At 42.6% G+C, this 20,570-nt stretch overlaps 1 protein-coding gene across 2 annotated transcripts in view; it reads left to right on the forward strand.

The window, feature by feature from the left end:
* The window catches only part of osbpl3b (oxysterol binding protein-like 3b), a 204,087-nt gene that overhangs the window by 112,394 nt on the left and 71,123 nt on the right, over positions 1-20,570 (forward strand). Inside the window, exon 13 of one of the 2 annotated variants that reach the window (XM_078240221.1) lies at positions 855-962. The exons of the other annotated variant lie outside the window; for it this stretch is intronic. Coding sequence (XP_078096347.1) covers positions 855-962 — 108 coding nt within the window. The remainder of the gene's footprint in view (positions 1-854; positions 963-20,570) is intronic. 2 annotated transcript variants of the gene reach the window in all.

Consider the following 20,570-nt stretch of genomic DNA (forward strand, 5'->3'; position numbering starts at 1 on the left):
TGTCTCAGACTCAAAATATTAACTCTGTTTCTCTCTCCTCAGATGCTGCCAGACCTGCTGAATGTTTCCAGCCTTTTCTGTTTTTGCTATAAGACTTTTGGCATCCACAGTATTTTGCTTTTTTTCTTTGTTGCGTATCCTAATACGGAGATGCCGGTGTTGGACTGGGATAAGCACAGGTAAGAAGTCTCTCAACACCAGGTTAAAGTCCAACAGGTTTATTTGGTAGCATGAGCTTTCGGAGCGCTGCCCCTTCATCAGGTGACTTACCTGATGAAGGAGCAGCGCTCCGAAAGCTCATGGTACCAAATAAACCTGTTGGACTCTAACTGGTGTTGTGAGACTTCTTACTGCGCCTATCCTAATATGGTTGTGTCAGATTTTGTTGTTCCTGTGAAGTGTATTTGGACTTTTTAGCATGTTAAAGACATTCTATAATTGCAAGTCTCTGTAATACTTGAGCCCTGACTGCATGCTCTCTTTCAGTGAAGCACCATTCCACATTTGTCCTGGTGCCTTCTCCGAGCACTATCACGAAGGACTAAACAAAAACGCACCTTTGGAGAATGTAAAATATTGAAGTGTAACGTTATGAGCAAGTTTTCACTGTCAGCAGCTTCTATTGTGTACGGCACCAATAATAATTCAAGATTTTCAGGTTGCATTTTCTAACCCATACCACAGTTCTGCATTATGGATTTTTAAGTCGTGGTTGAGTGTATTAAGATTAGAACAATGTTACATTTTATGGGGATAATTTCTGTAAGCCGTTAACATGCTCAGTCTGTTTGTGTAGTACAGCTTGTCTGCATTTAATAATTAATGCTCTGTGTTTCCTTAATGCCTTTTATTAGGCTTTGGCTCAGAATGCAGAGCTCAAAGGCCGGCTGTGCAGGATACATGCTGAGTCTAGGCTGGTAGACCCAGCTGTCACTATATATTCAAGTCCAGGTTCAGTTAAGGTGGGTCTATGAAAATGTTGTCAACTATATCCATAGTATTTATGTGGATTGTTCATTAAGCATCACTGGAGTACAGTTATTAATTCCCACAAGTGATGAAACATTAAGTGATAAGTGTGTTGTAAAAATCCTCATAAATGGGATGCATGTAATTTCATAGTTCCTGCTGTATGTACTATTCTTCCATGGGAAAAAATCCACTTCACACTTCATTAAATGTTGGTGATCCTTCTAAATATGAAGGACTGCTTAAAACTCAATAATATCAATTGAAGCAATTGCCAAACATCAAATAAAAAGATTTTGGCTTTTTATAAACTCAGTTGTACCATTAAAAAAGTGATTATTGGAGAAGTAATTTTAGCTCAGTCGCTTGAGGCTTGTATTTTTAAATTGAGTTTTAAGTGCTGGTGATTTTAAGCATGGAGCATGTCTTCCATATTTTATTTAGCACTGGCTCAATACTAACTGTGGGATCAAGTTGAAATTGTCATTGTTGCAGGATGAAGAACGCTTTTCCACTCTGCTCGTAGTAAACTCTTCCATTCCAATTAAACGGCAAAATTTTATCATATGCCGATAGATCTCAGTCATCCTGCAATGAAGCGCATGATACTTGTGTGATTATGTGATGAAGAATAATACCAACAACTTGCACAATTAACATAAAACTTAAGGCACTTTTCAGGGGAAAACAGGAATATTGAGATGTTACAAGAAAAGATTTGATAGATAATCAGAATGTTTTGAGAAAGTGCTTTAAGATGGCATGTGATGTAAGATGGTGGAGAGATTTAGGCTTTGCTTTGGGGTTGAGGGAACAGATGAGTACAGTAGCCAGAGTTAGCGCAGGGTTGTAGATTGGACAAGGTTGTACATGAGAACAAGGATCTTGAAGATAGTACATTGGTAGAGCAAGGAGTTATTGGTGCTTGGCAAGGAACAAGCTAATGAATGAGAGAGACAACAGAATTTTAGATAAGTTATAGATGAACAGTGCTTTGTTAATACATCTCCTCCAGAAACAATCAGCCACCAAGGATTATCAAGAGACTGGTGGAAGAATTTCTTGAGGGCCAGAAAAGATGGCTTCTGTTTCTTAATGTTGAATTTGAAGGTATGGTGCTTTATCATTGCCATTTACAGCACAGAAGGAAGCCATTTGGCCCACAGAGTCTATGTCAGCTCTCAGTAGAGCAATCCAGTCAGATCCATTCCCTTGCTGATTATTGGCATTGCCCTGCGAGTTTATTTTCTTCAAGTGCCCATCCAATTTCCTTTTGAAATCATCGGTTGTCTCTGCACCACCACCCTCGTCAGCAATGAGTTCCAGCTCATCACCATTCAAGTGTAAGCAAAATTCTTCCTCACATCTCCCTTGTATCTCTTGCCCAACACTTTAAAATCCGTGTCCCATAGTCCTTGTGCAATCAGCAGATGGGAATGGTTTTTCCTAATCTCTCCATAAATCTCCTGTGCACCAAGGAGAACAACCCTGACGTCACCAACCTCCCACATCCCCAAACTATTCTGGTAAACTTCCTCTGCACCCTTCCAAGGACCCTCACATTCTTCATGAAGTGTGGTGACCAGAACTTCATGCAATATTCTAGCTGTGGCCTAACCAGATTTTATTTTTGTAATGGGGAGCAAAAGACAATAAAAGGAACTGACTCTTACAGTGCTCAGATTTGTTTCAATTCCTATCGTCCTGACTGATATATGGATATGAAATCATTTTTGCAATTTTATCAGTGCATTTTAGTTAATATTTCAGAACTTACTAAATAATAAACTGAGATCTAATGATAGAAATTAGCTTCAGTGTTGTTTGTGCCTCAGATAAAATGTCAGATTATTTGAATAGTTCAGCAATTGGAAGATTGAGGATTGTGACAGTGAGATAGGTCTGGGTGTTATGCATTTTAGAAACTAACCATATTTATGGAACAGGAGCACTATGCCACTATGCAAAAGTTGACAAGAATGCTCCTTGAACTGCAAAGGTTGTTGTTGAGAAGAAAATTAAGCCCGCAGTGGGCAACCATAAACTATTGAGTTAAAATCCAAATGCAGAAACAAATGTTGCATTATAAATTTATCATAAATTGTTAACTTTAAAGACTGCTTTAAGAGTGGTAAATACTTGATTTGGAGTGAAGGGAAGAATGTAGATGTGACAAGGAGATCGGGTGTGGTTTATCTGAAACAGATCAAGGAAATAGATTTTAATCAGTTGAGTGACGGGACAAACCGTGTTCTAGCATTGTTCTTTGACAATGAAATGATTACTGGTTCTCTGACAGCCTAGTAACCTTATTAATTCATCAGTGAAAAAGAATGTGATGGCTGGTATACTTTTCCAAGCTAATAATTTCTAAATGCTGGGGACCTATGTATAAAAGTCATTGGATACCAAGGGATATGGAGATAGATCTGCCATGGTCTTGGTGAATAGCAGAGTAGACTTGAAGGGCTAAATGGCCTACTGTGCTCCCTGTTTCGTACGTTCTTCCGTATTTTTGGCATTGCAAATCTAGTTTTGAAGCTATTTTTTTTTAAAGTAACAATCTCAGGCCATAAAAATAATGGTCAAAAAAGTAATGAGGTTCATTTGGAGGGAAAGGACTCTATAACCAGGTCAATAAGGACAGGAAGTTGGGTAAAAATCAGTTTTCTGTTTTCTCTTTTTGCCTCTGGTTTCAGCAAGTTTGTAATTAAATATATTTGCTCTGGGATAATATCAGCCTAACTGTTTGAATATATCTCTGCAGCAATAGATTTTAATAAATCTTAACCTTTAGCATGTTAACTTTTATTAAAAGACTAAAAATATGAGGTTCCTACAAATATAACATTGGCATTAGAATCTAAATGAGAATTGGCTGAAACTTTTATTTTTGCTGATTAAAAATATTCCTGGGCTCTGCTACATTGGGTAGCAACTGTTTTTATTCTCTTTTCGTGTTTGAGAATGATCCTAATGACTGAGATTTGGTTGTGGAAGGCCATTTGAACCATGCCAGTTCATTCAAACACGAAGGAACTGCAGCTGTTCCCCTCTCTCTCAAATCCCAAGATTATACAATCCAATTGTTTCCTTTATTTTTCCCATACTACTACAAAGCCCAATACAAGTTAATCATCGTTTGCCTTTCTGTAGTTTAAGCTTTTACTTTTCACCATGATAGAATTTAAAGCAGTACTTCAAACAGATAATTAAGAAATTATCAAAGGGGTAAGGATGGATCTGTGCTGAATAAATTGGAGTCAAAGTATGGTGTGAAAAGCAGGTACCTGAACAACGAGCCATCTTCAAAGAAGAGATGGCTTAGGCACAGTCAAGGTATGTCCCCCTGAAGAGGAAAACCAATCCAGAGCTCCCGGGATGACAAAGATATAGGGTGCAATTTTCCCAGAATGTTGGATCAAGTGAGAAAAGCTGTGTGAAACTCGCATGTGCCTTTCCTGGCCTGATTTAAAAGCACTTTGTGCAACTTCAAAGTGCTGGCGAGGATCTCTCAGCCAGCTTGGAGTGGGGTGGGGAGGAGGAGGGGCATTGTAAGCTCAGTGATAAAGCTGAACTTCTAAGATAAAGAGCACCCCAAAGTTGCATATAAGGGCACCCAACCCTCCCCAACCACAATGCCAACATTGGGGCAACGTCCCCCGCATTCAGCAGAGCTCTTTTTTTCTCCCCCCCCCCCCACCATACATGGAGGAGGGTTACTCCAAACCCCCCACCGCCAGAGCCCTATTGTACTAATTGTACTGCCCTCTTCGTGTACCCCCTTGGCACTGCAATGGGGCAATGCCCAACCTTGCCTTTCAACTCCCGGCATGGTTATCACAACTGGTTTTCACTATTGAAAGCCAGTAGTGACTGATGCCCATGTGCTGTCGTACCACCGGTGGGGAGGATACTTCATGGTGGACGCGATGGTGTCAAGCCCATTAATTATATTAAAATTTATTTGAATATATGGAAATCAAATTCATGCCCTCACTGAGCATGCCAGTCTGGCAGAGGTGGGGAAGATCTCAAACAGACCTCACTAGTGCAAATCCAATATTTGGCCGTCCATGAGATTTAGAAAACATTACAGGTTTGCACCCGTGGCTAACGGGGCTGCTAAATGAGGCCATGGAGTTTAGGATGAAGAAGAAAGTGTGCTTATGACAGATGTCACAATGGAGAACCAGGCTGAATACAGAACGTTCAGAGGGGAAGTGAAAAAAAGCAAGTAACAGAAGCAAAGAGAGAGTATGGTATGAAATTGGCAGCAGACATAAATGGAAATCCCAAGTCTTTAGACTTATAAATAATAAGAGGGTGATAAAAAGATGAGTAGGGCTGATTAAGGGATTTACATATGGAGGCAGGGGGCATAGCTGAGCTATTAAATGAAAGCTTACACCTGTTCTTAGCAAGGAACAAAATGCGACACAGGCAATGGTAAAAGAGGAGATAATTCATATACTAGATTGATTTAAAATTGTTGAGCTGCTATTAGAAAGGTTGACTGTATTTAAAAGTTGACTCCTTCTGCACTGTAGGAATTCTAAGCAGTCACTAGGAGCAGAAACGATGCATCCAAGGATACTGAGGGAAATGAGAGTGGAGATTGCAGAGGCACTGGCCTTAACTTTTCAGTCGTCCTTAGGCTAGTGGGTGGTGCCAGTCAGTTTAACTTTGGTCGTGAAAATTCTAGAAATAGTAATTCAAAACAATGAGTAGTCATGTGGACAAATGTGAGTTAATTAAGGAAATCTTGTATGGATTTAGAAACATAGAAAGACTACAGCACAAACAGGCCCTTCGGCCCCACAAGTTGTGCCGAACATATCCCTACCTTCTAGGCCTACCTATATTGTTAAGGGAAAATTGTGTTCAACTAACTTACTGTAGTTTCTGGAAGAGGCATTAGTGGGGTTTGATGAGGGCAATGGTGGTGGTGTGGTGTTACAAGGATTTCCAAAAGATATTTGATAGAATTATGTGCAATAAACTTGAGTGAAGTTATGACACGTGGATTAAAAGGACCAGTAGCAGTATACATGCAGAGCCAATTCTGTGGTTCTTGATATGCCTCAGTAATAAAGTTCCTTTGATGCTTTCTCCCAAGACATTTGTCCTAAAAGCCACAGACCTCATGGTCCTTATCTGCATTGTGTCGGTCTTAGTTATCAAAACTGGACAGAGTAGAGTTTGATCTAACCAGAGCAGTGTTTATATTTACCATTGACTTATTGTTTCAGCTTGGGCTTTATCCCATAAAGCCAACATGTACAGGTTGAACTAAGGCAGACTTATTTGTGTTGAGTACTAATAAATCCAGCAAGATACCAAAACCAAATAATAGCAAATAGATTAAGCCCACAAGGGATTTAATTGTCCCTTTTTATAAAAGAACCGCTTTCTTGCACAGCATGATATATGACTGAGCATTTGACTGAAAGTCTTCCATTGTCCTTCAGAAAGTATTATTGTGGGCAGATGGTGTAAATTTCCAGTAAATGTCGGCTCAGAGTCAAAAATCATCACAAAAGGAAGCACAATATTTTTTTTGGTACTTGAAGTTCAATGGTTTCTGAAGTCTGGACTATTTACTCAACCTTGAGTAAAGAAGCAATTTTTTAAAAAATTCATTCGTGGGACATGGGTGTCGCTGGACCAGCATTTATTGCCATCCCCAGCTGCCCGAGGGCAGTTGAGTCAACCACGTTGCTGTGGCTCTGGAGTCACATAGGCCAGACCAGGTAAGGACAGCAGATTTCCTTCCCTAAAAGACATTAGTGAACCAGTTGGGTCTTTCCGACAATTGACAGTGGTTTCATGGTCATCGGTAGACTTTTAATTCCAGATATTTTTTATGGAATTCAAATTCCACCATCTGCCATGGCAGGATTCGAACCTGGGTCCCCAGAGTATTATCTGAGTTTCTGGAGTAATAGTCTAGCAATAATACCACTAGGCCATCGCCTCCCCTAAATATTGTATACTGTGCCAACAAGCGCATTATCCAGGTAACCCAACAAAATGTTTTTATTCTCTATTATCCAGTTTGCATCAAAGTAAATCACTATCCCTACTTAAATTCCTCCATTGCCCCTTAGCTGTATTAGCCTGGGTTTTGTGACACTTTGCAGCCTGTTACCTCTCTGACACACGAACATATTTGCTCTCTTCACCATCTCGCTCGCACTCACAGGCTCTCGCCTCTCTTGCGCACACACACCTCAATCTCTCTTACACAGACCTCCATCTTGCATGTCTCTCTCCCTCGCACACGCTTCACTCTTTCATGCGCACGCACCCCTCTCTTGCGCGCGTGCCACTATCACTTGTGCGTGTGTGCACGCACTGCCCGCCTCCTCGCACCAATTTTAAATTCGAATAAGGGGATATGGATTTTATTTTACTTCTAGTGACTTATTTTTTTAAAAAAAAGAAAATCTCTATTTGGTTAGCACTGCTGTCTCCCAGCACCAGGGACCGGGGTTCAATTCTGACCGTAGGTGACTGCCTGTAGAGTTTGCACATTCTCCCCATGTCTGTGTGGGCTTTCTCCGAGTGCTTTGGTTGCCTCCCACAGTCCCAAGATGTGCGGGTTAGGTGGATTAGCCATGGTAAATGCCTGGGGTTGCGAGGTTAGCACAGTAAGAAGTCTCACAACACCAGGTTAAAGTCCAACAGGTTTATTTGGTAGCAAAAGCCACTGGCTTTCAGAGCGCTGCTCCTTCGTCAGGTGAGTGGGAGATCTGTTCGCAAACAGCAAACAGGGCATATAAAGACACAAACTCAATTTACAGAATAATGATTGGAATGAGAGTCTTTACAGCTAACCAAGTCTTAAAGGTACAGACAATGTGAGTGGAGACAGCATTAAGCACAGGTTAAAGATCTCTCTAACTATCCTGTCTGGAGACAATACACATCTCTTTAACCTGTGCTTAACGCTCTCTCCACTCACATTGTCTGTACCTTTAAGACTTGATTAGCTGTAAAGACTCGCATTCCAATCATTATTCTGTAAATTGAGTTTGTGTCTTGCTGTTTGTGAACAGAACTCCCACTCACCTGACGAAGGAGCAGCGCTCCGAAAGCTAGTGGCGTTTGCTACCAAATAAACCTGTTGGACTTTAACCTGGTGTTGTGAGACTTCTTACTGTGTTTACCCCAGTCCTACGCGGGCATCTCCACATCGTTGCGAGGTTAGGCCAGAGGCAGGGGTGCTGGGTGGGTTGTTCTTTTGGAGAGTTGGTGCAGACTCGATGGGCCAAATTGCCTCTCTCTAGACCGTAGAGGTTTTATGGGTCAGCGGTTCTTTGTCCACAAACATCTCTTAATTAATTATCATTGAAGAATGCATCACTGTTTACAAAGCTAGAGGTAGAACTACGTGAACAAATCTTCCCCCTCAGCAATTGCACATTTGTCCTGCTGACTTAGTGCAGAATTGTATTCGGTTTGTTCATTGTTGCTCAGCACTGACTGAACATCAGTTTTCCCTTTCAAATTCCATTTGTTGTGTGTGGCCGATATTTTTTTCAATCACTGGTGGTTTAAATTTTTTTTTGGAAAGTCACTCAAGTACAGTATTTAAGTGGAACAAGGCCTGCGCAATACCTTTCAGTTTATTGCCTGTTGCTGGACATGTTCAGCGTGGTGTCCTACTACCAGATATTTTACTGTCTTTTGGTTTTCACACCCTCCTGAGCATACTTCTGTTGTCCATTTTCTTCCTATGTGCAAAAACATTTGGTTTTTTATTTTATCTGGCACTGGCCCACTCTCTTGCATATTTTATATGACTCAGTCTTGCAACTGTGTACGAATTTGGTTAATATTAAATTAATGTAAATTAGAAGCAGCAGGAATCCCAACATGGAGCATACTGAATTCCGGTCAGGATTCATCGTGTTCCTCCCCCACTCTCTAACACACGTTTTTCCCCTCTCTCTTTCAGTCAATATCTTGCCCATTCCCAATTTTGAAATCAGTTTCTCCATTTTAAGATTGTGCAGCAGGGTTTTTGTCGAAAATCTGAAGTTTCCTTTGAAGTCTAGGAACCCCACACTTTAGAAGTTGGCAACATACTGAAGCTCAAAGTGTGATGCCTACAAATTTAATTCACATTACCAGAGATTAGTTTTAGTGATAATAGGTTCTGATTTTCTTGCCAACAGATCTCAAGCCTGTACCATTCTCCTTCAGAATGATATTTTCTGAAATACACCTGAATGTTTGCAAGTGTGAATGTTAATCATTCATGGGAGAGTGTGGGCTTCTCTCCAGTTCCTTTTGAAGTTAGCACCACTAAGTCTAACTGGAGTCAAATTGTAATGATGTCTGTTGGTGACTTCTGGGGAATTGTACCAACCTTCAGAGACAGACTGCTGCTGACAGCACTAATCCATTGAGGGCATTGCCTTGCTAAGATCTTGCTCTTGTAGCGAAGAGCAGGGTGCAGTATGCGAAGTTTAATGCCTGCTTTATGATCCACATAATAGACATTGAAACTTTAAATGGACAAAATTACAACCATTAAAAGTACTCTGATTGCAAGCATGAATTTATTTTCTAAAGCTCCTAAACTAATTTTCAATTATTGCTTAGTGCAGCAAATTATAAATCTATCTTGCAATTTTATTTGGCTCCATTCCCAGAAGTATGTTATGATGATCTGACACTGCAACAGATGCAAAAGGTAGATTAATGAATCGTATCTTTGATTCTATTACAACAAGCGTGCTTTTAGTTAAAAAAATATGGCATGAGAAATTTAGTTGCACAAAACATTTTGTGCTAAGGAGAAACCAACGTGAACTAAAAGCAGCCTGCTTGTGTGCCACTGTTGGTCCTTATTTTAGGAAGTGCAAGAATTGCTAAATTTTCAGTGCAAGTATGAAGTGATAGTGGTGATATTTGCCACAATTCTGTTAACTGCTGCAGGTTAGATCCCTTATTTTCTACTGTAGCTGGTAACCTGTTCAATTAAACATGGGTCGTTGGGTTCTTTTCTCTCAGCAGCACCTTCCATACTGCCGCCCCGAGCCCATAGTTCTTGGTCCTTCTCTTGCTGAAGGAGCCCCTGCTTGATTCCAATTTTGTTTCCTTAACTTTGAAGGTAAAGTTGCACTCTGCAATAATGAACATTTGCACTAGTGCCATTTAATGGTGTAGTATTATGATCTGCTACCTGCTTTCTTTTCCCTTGGGTATATTTGATATACCCAAGGGTGTCAGAATCCCAAAATAAATGCTGAATGAATTTTCATGGAGGTATTTCAGCACTAACTTTTGCTTCCTTACTTTGGGCATGCTGCAAATTCAATAATAAACCAAGTTGCTCCATTCTTTTGCCCCACCATATCCCTATCCCTCTTCAGCTCGGCAATCCTCATTGTGCTTCTCCAATTTTGACATCTTGCACATCCCACATCTTCATCACTGCAGACTTGACAGCTATGTTGTTAGCAGCTTTGACTGTAAACGCTGGACGGGACGGTAGTACAGTTGTTAGCACTGCTGCTTCGCAGCGCCAGGGACCTGGGTTTGATTCCCAGTTTGGATCACTGTCTGTGTGGAGGTTGCATGTTCTCCCCGTGTCTGTGTGGGTTTCCTCCGGGTGCTCCGGTTTCTTCCCACATTCTGAAAGACGTGCTGGTTAGGTGCATTGACCCGAACAGGTGCCGGACTGTGGCGACTGGGGGAATTTCACAGTAACTTCATCGCAGTGTTAATATAAGTCTTTCTTGTGACTAATAAATAAACTTTTCTTTAATTTCCTTCCCAAACTTGCCCCTCTTTAAGGAGCATTAGGTAAATATGAAACTCAGCCATATAAAGTTCTCCTTGTATGGCTAAGTTTCATATTTTGTTAATGCTCCTATGAAGCACCTTGTGGCATTTTGAGGTGTTAAAGGTGTTGTTGAAATGCACATTATTGTTATATCTGAAATGGTGTAATGTACAATTGAAGTTATTTTGACCTTTTGAAAGAGACAAAGTTGATCATGTAAATTGTTCGTGGAACTCCAGTGTATTATGGTCACTTGGTAGCCAGTGGATTTTTTTTAAGGAAAATTGTGGCAATCACTAAGCAACATAATAGTACATCACATGATTCAGACTTTGAAGTGGCATGATTTAGTACAAGGTTAAATTTGAGAATAGCTTTGGGTTAAAGCTGCTAACGTGGAAGCCATGTAACACAAGATGAATTTCCACATAATGCTAAATTTCACTTAAGTCACCTCTCCCACCTTTTTGAGTCCTAACTCATTTAGACCACACAGTACTATTCCAAATAGTTTGAAAGGAAGTCAGACTGTTTCTAACAATTGTGTATTTATATTAACAAATTCTTTGTTTTAGAATCTAGGGAACACTGTAATTATTAGTTTCTGATTTTGCTTAAGTTACCATGTTTTGGAAAACTTAAAATGAAATTGTATGTGTCTTTCATAATGCATTTTTGCTAAACGTTTTATCATTTTTTAATTGGAAAAGTTTAATAGCATAGGGAATTTAGTGTGTGCTCCTAAGTTGTAGGTGCTGCTAAATGTGTGTCGATAATGGTTCTACATTTAGATGGAGAAATTCAATTCAGCCAATTTGATTTGAATTTTTCTTGCATGAGGCAAATTGTTAGCCAGCAGCAAGGTCAGCTACGCAAGGCAAAAAAGTAATTCAAAAGCAAAATACTGTAGTTGCTGGAAATGTGTAAGGTTTGGACATGAACGTGGGGACACGATTGGAAAATTGGTTCCCTTGTTGAGGAATTCTAGAACCAGGGACATGGATTCAAGGTAAATGGCAGTAGGTGTAGAGGGAACATGAGGAAGAACTTTTTAACGTAAAGGGTGGTGGATGTCTGGAATTCGCTGTCTGAGTTGGTGGTGGAGGCAGAGACCCTAAACTCTTTTTTTTTTTAAATAGCTAATGACAGCTATTCTCAAATTTAACCTTGTACTAAATCATGCCACTTCAAAGTCTGAATCATGTGATGTACTATTATGTTGCTTAGTGATTGCCACAATTTTCCTTAAAAAAAATCCACTGGCTACCAAGTGACCATAATACACTGGAGTTCCACGAACAATTTACATGATCAACTTTGTCTCTTTCAAAAGGTCAAAATAACTTCAATTGTACATTACACCATTTCAGATATAACAATAATGTGCATTTCAACAACACCTTTAACACCTCAAAATGCCACAAGGTGCTTCATAGGAGCATTAACAAAATATGAAACTTAGCCGTACAAGGAGAACTTTATATGGCTGAGTTTCATGTTTACCTAATGCTCCTTAAAGAGGGGCAAGTTTGGGAAGGAAATTAAAGAAAAGTTTATTTATTAGTCACAAGAAAGACTTATATTAACACTGCGATGAAGTTACTGTGAAATTCCCCCAGTCGCCACAGTCCGGCACCTGTTCGGGTCAATGCACCTAACCAGCACGTCTTTCAGAATGTGGGAGGAAACCGGAGCACCCGGAGGAGCGAGGCAGAGACCCTAAACTCTTTTTTTTTTTTTAAAATGCCTGGATCTGCACCTTAAGTGCTGTAAGCTACAGGGCTATAGGCTGGGTGCAGGACGGTGAGATTAGAAAGGGAGCTGTCATGGACAAGATGTGCTATAGCTTTTCTATGGTTCTAAGGAAAACAGAAAATGCTGGAAATACTCAGCAGGCCTGGCATCATCAATGGAAAGTGGAACTGAGATGATGGTGCTGATTGGTTGTTAATCAGTCTTGATCGCCAATAGCCCTGAGACCTAGTGGTCCAGTATTCCTTCTCTGGACTTCTCCAAGGCTTTGATCACCCCTCATACAAGGGGACCAAAAATGAACATGAAATGATCACATACCAAGGTCTTAGCCAGTCAATCTGTCACAGATGCATCTGTCATGACAGTATTGGTGCCAGAAAGGCATTGTGTCAATTATTGGGTCTCTGGCATCCTTTGGTTTCCTTTGACAAGGTACCACATGGTAGGTTGTTGCATAAGGTTAAATCTCACGGGATCCAGGATGAGGTATCTAAATGGATACAAAATTGGCTTTTTGACAGAATGTGGAAATGCCTGCGTTGGACTGAGGTAAGCACAGTAAGAAGTCTCACAACACCAGGTTAAAGTCCAACAGGTTTATTTGGTAGCACAAGCTTCCGGAGCGCTGCTCCTTCACTAGGTGAGTGGGAGTCATGTTCACAAACTTGACAGAAGCCAGAGGGTGGTTGTCGAGGGTTGTTTTTCAAACTGGAGGCCTGTGACCAGCGGTGTGCCTCAGGGATCAGTGCTGGGTCCACTGTTATTTGTCATTTATATTAATGATTTGGATGAGAAGATAGGAGGCATGGTTAGTAAGTTTGCAGATGACACCAAGATTGGTGGCGTAGTGGACAGTGAAGAAAGTTATCTCCAATTGCAACGGGATCTTGATCAATTGGGCCACTGGGCTGCGAACGGCAGATGGAGTTTAATTTAGACAAATGCGAGGTGGTGCATTTTGGTAGATTTGGTAGATTGAACCAGAGACTTATTCAGTTAATGGTAGGGTATTGGGGAGAGTTACAGAACAAAGAGATCTAGGGGTACATGTTCATAGCTCCTTGAAACTGGAGCCACAGATGGACAGAGTGGTGAAGAAGGCATTTGACATGCTTGGTTTCATTGGTCAGAACATTGAATACAGGAGTTGGAACGCCTTGTTGAGGTTGTACAAGACATTGGTAAGGCCGCACTTGGAATACTGTGTGCCGTTCTGGTCACCCTATTATAGAAAGGATATTATTAAACTAGAAAGAATGCAGAAAAGATTTACTAGGATGCTATCCGGACTTGATGGTTTGAGTTATGAGGAGAGGCTGAATAGACTGGGACTTTTTTCTCTGGAGCGTAGAAGACTGAGGGGTGATCTTATAGAGGTCTATAAAATAATGAGGGGCACAGATCAGCTAGATAATCAATATCTTTTCCCAAAGGTAAGGGAGTCTAAAATTGGAGGGCATAGGTTTAAGGTGAGAGGGGAGAGATACAAAAGTGTCCAGAGGGGCAATTTTTTCACACGGTCGTGAGTGTCTGGAACCAGCTGCCAGAGGTAGTAGTAGAGGCGGGTACAATTTTGTCATTTACAAAGCATTTAGATAGTTGCATGGATAAGATGGGTATAGAGGGATTAGCCATTGGGATTAGCTCGGGTTTAAAAAAAAGGGCAGCATGGACAAGTTGGGCCGAAGGGCCTGTTTCCATGGCATGTGCTGCCCACTTATCATGAAGGCAGAGGTATAGCATGCTCAGGTGCACCCCCTCCCTATGTCACAACAGATTCGACACTAACCTGAAGCTGCACACCCAGGACTGGAAACTTTATTCACAAAATTTCAGCTCCTGATTTCACACATCACTCCCCTAATTTATAGTTATTTGGAGAGTAATGAATTGATAGGTGATAGTCAGCATGGTTTTGTGGCAGGTAGGTCGTGCCTTACTAACCTTATTGAGTTTTTTGAGAAAGTGACCAAGGAGGTGGATGGGGGCAAGGCAGTGGACGTGGTATATATGGATTTTAGTAAGGCGTTTGATAAGGTTCACCATGGTAGGCTTCTGCAGAAAATGCAGATGTATGGGATTGGGGGTGATCTAGGAAATTGGATCAGGAATTGGCTAGCGGATAGGAAACAGAGGGTGGTGGTTGATAGTAAATATTCATCATGGAGTGCGGTTACAAGTGGTGTACCTCAGGGATCTGTTTTGGGGCCACTGCTGTTTGTAATATTTATTAATGATCTGGATGAGGGTATAGTTGGGTGGATTAGCAAATTTGCTGATGACACCAAAGTCGGTGGTGTGGTAGACAGTGAGGAAGGGTGTCGTAGTTTGCAGGAAGACTTAGACAGGTTGCAAAGTTGGGCCGAGAGGTGGCGGATGGAGTTTAATGCGGAGAAGTGTGAGGTAATTCACTTTGGTAGGAATAACAGATGTGTTGAGTATAGGGCTAACGGGAGGACTTTGAATAGTGTGGAGGAGCAGAGGGATCTAGGTGTATGTGTGCATAGATCCCTGAAAGTTGGGAATCAAGTAGATAAGGTTGTTAAGAAGGCATATGGTGTCTTGGCGTTTATTGGTAGGGGGATTGAATTTAGGAGTCGTAGCGTTATGTTGCAACTGTACACAACTCTGGTGCGGCCGCACTTGGAGTACTGTGTGCAGTTCTGGTCCCCACATTACAGGAAGGATGTGGAGGCTTTGGAGAGGGTGCAGAGGAGGTTTACCAGGATGTTGCCTGGTATGGAGGGGAGATCCTATGAGGAGAGGCTGAGGGATTTGGGATTGTTTTCGCTGGAAAGGCGGCGGCTAAGAGGGGATCTTATTGAAACATATAAGATGATTAGAGGTTTAGATAGGGTGGATAGTGATAGCCTTTTTCCTCTGATGGAGAAATCCAGCACGAGGGGGCATGGCTTTAAATTGAGGGGGGGTAGTTATAGAACCGATGTCAGGGGTAGGTTCTTTACCCAGAGGGTGGTGAGGGATTGGAATGCCCTGCCAGCATCAGTAGTAAATGCGCCTAGTTTGGGGGCGTTTAAGAGATCCGTAGATAGGTTCATGGACGAAAAGAAATTGGTTTAGGTTGGAGGGTCACAGTTTTTTTTTAACTGGTCGGTGCAACATCGTGGGCCGAAGGGCCTGTTCTGCGCTGTAATGTTCTATGTTCTATGTTCTAAAGATGAGGAGTGTGAGTGCAAGATGGAAATTGAAGCTGTGAAAATTAAAGAGCCACTTTACAACTTGTAGGTGATGGTTTTCAGTAACTTTTCCTTGCATGGACTTGGAAATCCTTCCAACCACTGTACAAGATGATGAAAGACTGACCATCTGATCCAGCCATGGGGCAGTCCTGTTATTGCCTCTTTGTTTGCAGCAACACCAGGGAAGGGAACGGGATGGTGAAAGCAGATCAGCCAAGCTCCACGAGGCGAGAGGCACAAGAAGGAGCATCAAGGGAAGGCAGGAAGGAAGCATCCCGGAACTTGTGTAACTGGATAGATTGTCAGACAGTTCACTGTAGGTCTCCACTTTCACCATCCTCACCTCCATTTGACACTCCCCTTCAATGTCCCCACGTGTTGAAGTGGAAATTTTCCTGCTTGACTGTGATAGAAAAACTCAACAAAGTTCGTTCCGACAAAATAACTAGCCTTTATTTACGAAAGACTGCATGCAGTATTGGCTGAAACTTGAGTTCAGAGAGCAGTTGGTACAACTTGCTAATTCCTCCTCAAGTCCGCGCTTACACAAAGAATCAGTTCCGTATTTATACTTAATCATTATCAGTTTACGTGACCAGAGCATATTCAGGAATTTCAATCAGTAATAGAATCATAAGCAATGTCATTAATCATGGCACAACCTGCTGACCTCCTAGAACTCTTTTTGTCTTGTCATTCATACCCTTATCTTGCCCTTTGATATAACAGAAGAAGGTCGGTGACTCCTTCATCCCTGACCTTACCTTGTTTTATTTACTCATACAGCCCTAGGTTATGAGGAGTCAATCTTATCAGGCCTTAGAGGTCAGGCATTTTGGAATGGCTTGACCTTCTCTGATCTTATTCGCCTCTTAAGTTATGCGGAGTCAGCCTTTCTTATATTGTACCAAATAGTTGACCAATTTTCCCATCGTGTCATTGCTCAGTTCGTACAACTTCACATTCCCTCCTTTTGTCATATCATGAAATCATAGAAACCCTACAGTACAGAAAGAGGCCATTCAGCCCATCGAGTCTGCACCAACCACAATCCCACCCAGGCCCTACCCCCATATCCCTACAGATTTACCCACTAATCCCTCTAGCCTACGCATCTCCGGACACGAAGGGTAATTTTTAGCATGGCCAATCAACCTAACCCGCACATCTTTGGACCATGGGAGGAAACCGGAGCACCCGGAGGAAACCCACGCAGACACGAGGAGAATGTGCAAACTGCACACAGACAGTGACCCAAGTCAGGAATCGAACCCAGGTCCCTGGAGCTGTGAAGCAGCAGTGCTAACCACTGTGCTACCGTGCCGCCCCATGACAACTAATTAAATAGGTATAATCCATGACCCGATTGAAAATGCATTTACACAAGCAGCCAAGAAATCCTATCCCCAGTAGCAGTAGTGGTAGTAACATGAAGGCCTTAAAGATCCAATCAAGTAATCCGTGACCCAGCCATCCTAACCAACCCGGTGGGGCATAATCATGAAATTCACAGCGAATATCTTGAATTTGATCAGCCTGTCTCTTAATATGGTCGGCCAGGTTGGGGATATTTTCAGAGGCATCTGGGATACAAGTACAGCATTCCTGACCTACAATGGCGCATGTTCGTCCCTGCGAGGCTAACAGATAATCCAAAGCCAGTCGATTACCACTGTTTCATATCTCCCCCGCTCCCTGTTCGGTTTTGATGTAGAATCCATTCAACTGTCTCTTCGATATGGAAAGGGAGGGATTGGAGAGGTATTCCTTCCCTCGAATGGATGGGGATGTGGGTACAAACCTAACACTTGCTTACATTCAATTTTTCAGCATAAATATATGACATGTATAAATAGGTATTGGCATGCAGTCCCCGGGTAGTTCGCTTTTTTTACTACCGAGTGGCCATTAAGGCCAAATAGTCCAGAAAGTCCAAAAAAATAATGAAGATCTTCATCCTGTGTTCGTATCTGGGTTGGAGACTATCTTCTTGCAGTTGGATAGGTGTATCCAACTTGGATGTCCTTCAAGCTTGACGGAAGTCGGTGTGGTCAGTAGTACTTGAAAAGGTCCACTCCAGCGTTGTCCTAGCTTCTTTCTGTCCCAGTTCTTCACCAATACGTAGTCTCCGGGTTCGATCACTGGATATCGAGGGGTGACTGTCCCTGCTGTCATGGGGAGATTAGCCTGTTTCACCTGAGTGGAGAAGCTTCAGAGAAAGTGTTAATTGCTTCAAATAATTCTGCATCTGTTTCCCCCATCACATGGAGGTCTACTCCCTCCAGGGGTTTTTCATGGGCATCCCAGGGAGTCCTCATTGGCCGACCGTAGACTATCTCTGCAGTTGACAGGCCGGTCCGCGAATGTGGAGTCACCCAGTTTCTTCAGTTAATTTAGATAATTTTTCTTTTAAAGTCCCGTTGGCTCTTTCCACAATTCCTGCTGCCTGCGGATGATACGTGCAGTGCAGTTGTTGTTTAATTACGAGTGCTTCGCACAACTCAGTATTGATCCGAGCCACAAAATGTGGTCCATTGTCTGAGCTCACCATTTTGGGTACCCCAAAACGGGGAATAACTTCTGTCAACAATAACTTCACCACCGTATGTGCAGTACAATTCGTGGTGGGGAAGGCTTCAATCCATTTACTAAACACATTGATTATTACTCAACAATATTTATAGCAATTTACTTTTGGTAATTCAATAAAATCAAGCTGTATACAGGCAAAGGGGACATCTGGCAAGGGAGTGGTTCCGGGAGGGCATTTAGTGCCTTTACCCTTATTATTTCTCATACAAATGAGGCATCGATCCAGCCGCGTTTGCGCTGCTGTATTGCTGCTCAAATCTGGGTGCCACCAAGTCTTTAGAAGTAGCTGTACCATTCCCTCCTTGCCGAGATGGGTACAAGAATGCAAATAGTCAATAAGTACCGGCAATAAAGAATCCAGAATACAAACGTGACCAACTGGAGTAAGCCAGAGGTCCTGTGCCAAGGAGTGCGAACACCCCATTGACTTCCATAGCGTGCGCTCAGAATCGGAGGCATCCCTCTGTAAATGTTGAACCTCAGTTATCTCTGGCGTGCCCTTCGTTCCCAATGCAGGTACCCGATTTAGAGCCTGATTACCCCCAGTGGGAATAATCACAGAGGCCGATACAGCTGCCGCCTTGGCAGCTGGATCAGCACGGGCATTCCCTAATTGCACAGGAGTGTCCCCCTTCGTGTGCGCAGCACATTTAATAACAGCCAATTGACGAGGAAGCTGAACAGCGCGAGGAGATTTTTAACCCAAAAAGCATTTTGAATGGGAGTTCCTGCAGAGGTGAGAAAACCTCGTCGTTGCCAGAGGCGGCCAAAATCATGGGTCACGCCAAAGGCATACCTAGAATCGGTGTACACATTGGCGCTTTTATCTGCGGCCAGAATACACGCTCTGGTAAGGGCGAATAACTCAGCTTTTGTGCAGAGACAGTGGTCTGGAAGGCAGCTACTTCCCTAATTTCAGTGTCTGTTACAACGGCATATCCCGACTGTGGGATACAAGTTAGAGAAATGGAGGAACTGCAATCAACATAAAAAATGAGGTCTGGATTTTCAATAGGCCGGTCCGTCAAATCCGGGCGAGGCGCGGTAAGGAAGTGATTCCTTGGCAAACAGTCGTGCGGTGGGTCAGCAAGGTTATCGGGGGGGCTGCTCGAGGAACACGGCAGGATTTAAAGTAGAACAGTAATGAAATGACAGGTAGGGGTTCTGCAATAGTGAGACCTCATAGCGGCTCAAGCGGGCTTGAATCAGATGCTGGGTCTGCTGAGACGTTAGGGGAGCCACAATAGAGTGCGAGGTATACATTTGTACGGGTCGGTAAAGGGTTAGATTAGAGGCTGCCTGCACTAACAAATGGACAGCCGTAAGAATTTGGGTGCAGGGAGGCAGACCGCAAGCTACAGGATCCAATTTAGTAGAGTAATAGGCGACCGGGCGACGCTGGTCACCGTGCTCTTGTGTCAGAACACCAGTGGCACATTCATCAAAAACATTAACATACAACTGGAAGGGTCTGTCATACAGAGGTCGCCCGAGCACTGGGGCAGTAGCCAGGGCGTCCTTGAGAGTGGCAAAAGATTGCTTTGCCGAATCGGGTTGTTCAAACTTAAGAGGGGCATTTTGAGAGGAGTAAGGAGTAAGTTCTTTAGTATGGGCAGTAACATTCGGAATCCATTGTCTACAAAAGTTCACTAGTCCTAAGAAGGCTCTCATCTGCTTAGGCGTGGTAGGAAGTGGGGTCTGCAATATGGGAGTAATACGTTCCTGAGTAAGGGAACGTTCAGTCGCACTTATCAGAACACCCAAAAATTTGACCTGCTGTTGGCCTTTATGAACTTTAGTGGGCGGGATCACATATCCCCACGAATGGAGACGGGTGAGCAGGTAAACGGTGTCGTGCTGTTTAGCGACGAAGTCAGGGCTGGCAAGGAGTAAATCATCATATTGTATGATAGTGGATCCCCTAGGGGGTGTTAATGTCGCTAACTGGGAGTGCAGTGCCTGTGAGAATAGGGTTGGAGAATGAATAAGCCCTGAGGGAGCCTAGTCCAAGTGTACTGGTTCCCCTTAAATGTAAAGGCAAACAAATACTGTGATTCAGGGGCGAGGGGTATCGCAAAAAAGGCATGTTGTAAATCCACAAGGGTAAAAACAGTCGCTTCAGGTGGGATATTACTAAGGATTGTAGCTGGGTTCGGGACAATAGGATGTAAGGGTTCCACGATCTGATTGATACGGTGGAGGTCTTGGACCAAACGCCATTCGGACGGTCTTCCTATCTTTGGAACTGGGAGAAT

Source organism: Mustelus asterias, chromosome 2 (assembly GCF_964213995.1).
Source record: "Mustelus asterias chromosome 2, sMusAst1.hap1.1, whole genome shotgun sequence".
NCBI lineage: Eukaryota > Metazoa > Chordata > Chondrichthyes > Carcharhiniformes > Triakidae > Mustelus > Mustelus asterias.